At 42.2% G+C, this 2500-nt stretch overlaps 1 protein-coding gene across 1 annotated transcript; it reads left to right on the top strand.

The window, feature by feature from the left end:
- Window positions 1-496: 496 nt before the first annotated feature.
- On the top strand, window positions 497-2405 carry LOC125044959. The gene is made up of 4 exons (XM_047641934.1): window positions 497-535; window positions 675-791; window positions 1684-1835; window positions 2057-2405. The coding sequence occupies exons 1-4, from the start codon at window positions 517-519 to the stop codon at window positions 2162-2164; spliced, it is 396 nt and encodes a 131-aa protein (XP_047497890.1). The 5' UTR covers window positions 497-516; the 3' UTR covers window positions 2165-2405.
- The last annotated feature ends 95 nt before the right edge of the window (window positions 2406-2500 follow it).

Here is a 2500-nt window from a genome sequence, read left to right as displayed (position 1 = left end):
ATTATAGCAGCAATTGCAATAATACCAGCTACTATTAGTGCAACTACTATTGCTTTTACTGCCTACTCCTTATGCTGTATTTAAATATGATGACAATCATGATAATGATACTACTGATCTATCACAACTGCTACTACTACTACTTCTACTACCACTAGTACCACCACTATTACTATTATTTAAACAATTGTACTGCTACTACTATGAACAATGATAATAATAGTTATGGTATTGATGGAAAACATCCTGCGGAAATTGCCCTTTGCTGACGGGTGATGACAATGACCATGTTGATAATGACTGTCATTTTCCTCCTGGCGAAGCGAACTGGTAATGACCTCCTTCCCCGTGCGTAGGCTCGGTGCTCGTCCTTCAGATCTCCGAAGGAATGTCGCTGGAGGTGGATCGTATATCAGAACGTGAGAAAGTTAGTTATCCTGTAGAGCCCGGCCGCGTATATAAAAGTGAGAACTATCCGTGTCGAATTAATAATTCGTCGTCATCGAGTTCTGCAACATGAAATTCCTCGTAGCTGGTAAGGTCTATTTTAACGAACATATCTCCAATATTGTTATCTGCTTAACAAATATGTAAATTATATTTTCGATAACCCAGCATCACAAAAAGCATGTGTTAATGAAGTTGATATTGATATTGATATTGATCGCCCGCAGTGTGCCTCCTCGCGGGAGTGGCTCTCGCCCTGCCGAGCCGTGAGCGTCGGGACTCCAGCGAACTGTTCTTCAATCTGCCTGCCAACGCCTCGCTGCTGCTTGGAGGAATCAACACTGGTAGGTCTCTGTGGCCGCCAAATAAGCTCGTAAAATCATGAATTTTTTTTAACATAAAGAAGCTTCGCCACTGACCCACGCAGAACGAGGATCGGAATAAAGAGGAAGTGCCTCGCCGCGCATTGCCAGGCGGGCGTCCTCCTCCACGTTCAATCTCGAATCAAAAGGGTCATCCTGTAACTTTCTTGTCTATGAATTTAAACAGTATTTCTAAAGGGATCCGGAACTTGGATAGTAGATTATGTGAACACTTTGCCGATAAGTTGTCTAGCCTCTTAAAAGCTCGGTGCTTCGAAAATACTTGACGGAAAAGAGTCAAGGGAAGTAAGTTTCTTGAATCATTTCCTTCAGCTTAAACTTGGTTGACTTTGCAATAATCACTTCAGATCCTGTTTCAGTGACGAGGTTATTCCAGTCATCCTAGAGTCTGAAGTTGTAACATATTAGACTCGCTGAAAGCCCAGTAAAACCTGAAGGATTGCTTGCAGCTTTTGATCATTTTTTTCGTTGGTTATCATTATTATTTTCTTTTGCTTATAATACATGTAAATGCCCTCTGAAGTGTAGCTTTTGCCGGGTTAAGTACTTGCAATCTTGTCTTAAAACCGTTCATTTTAGGTCAATGGATCTTATGAACTAATCACTGTCATTGTTGGTTTATGAGTTGTTATCCCCTTTCGTATTTCTTCGGGGTGTGGGGGACTTTCAGACATACATTCATCTGTTCTTTTTTTCTTTGTTAATATTTTGTAATCCAAGCAATGGTGAATAATGTTCAAGCACTTCCGACAAATATTCGCGCCAGATGCAGAAGTTGCCTGCTAAACCCCAATAACCCAGAAATCACAAGACTCCTTATCCTCACAGCCCTCTGACGGGGACTCTTCTCCAGGTTTCAGCTGCGGTGATCTTCCCTACGGCATGTACGCTGACGAGGCCAACAGCTGCGCCGTCTTCCACGTGTGTCTGCCCTACATCGACAACGACCTCTACATCACCCGCCACTTCTCCTTCCTGTGCGGCGAGGGCACCATGTTCGACCAGGTTGGCTTTTCCATTATTTATTTACTACTTTTCTAATGGTTACCCCCCCCCCCCCCCAATTCATCCATGTTCCACTCTTTTTATTTCTAGTTAATCCCATGTTAAGATATTCTATAAAATTCCCGATCTAATTAGCTAATTTATATTCATTCTCGTACATATTTCCCTTTCTCTCACTCACTCACTTATCACTTATTCTCCTTCCAATTTTTGTATCACAGGAACGGCTTATCTGCGACTTCCCCGAGAACTCCATCGTGTGCTCTGAGTCAGTCAACTACAGGAAGTCCAACGAGTACTTCGGTCGTGACGTCAACTTCCTGGAATAGACGTCGACGGCGAGAACTTCAGTTAGTTAATTCGACGACCGTTCTTCGCAATGCTAAGTGATGCCGTGAGACCAAATAAGAGTACAAGCACAATCTATTCCCTTCCTTTAGGCCGAACGAATATCTCAGCAACAGTCAAATACATGCTTCTGTCCAACTTTAAGCCTCTTGTCTTGTTTCATCCCATTTTAAAAGTTAAGTGAGGATTGACAGATTAAGTAAATAAAAGCTTCGAAAGTTTTGTTTTTTATTTTTGTCGAAAACGGATAAAAGCGAGAGAAAGAGAGAGAGAGAGAGAGAGAGAGAGAGAGAGAGAGAGAGAGAGAGAGAGAGAGA

Source organism: Penaeus chinensis, chromosome 36, assembly GCF_019202785.1.
Source record: "Penaeus chinensis breed Huanghai No. 1 chromosome 36, ASM1920278v2, whole genome shotgun sequence".
Lineage (NCBI taxonomy): Eukaryota > Metazoa > Arthropoda > Malacostraca > Decapoda > Penaeidae > Penaeus > Penaeus chinensis.
Note: the sequence above shows the minus strand (reverse complement) of the source record. Positions and strands in the feature narration are given on the sequence as shown.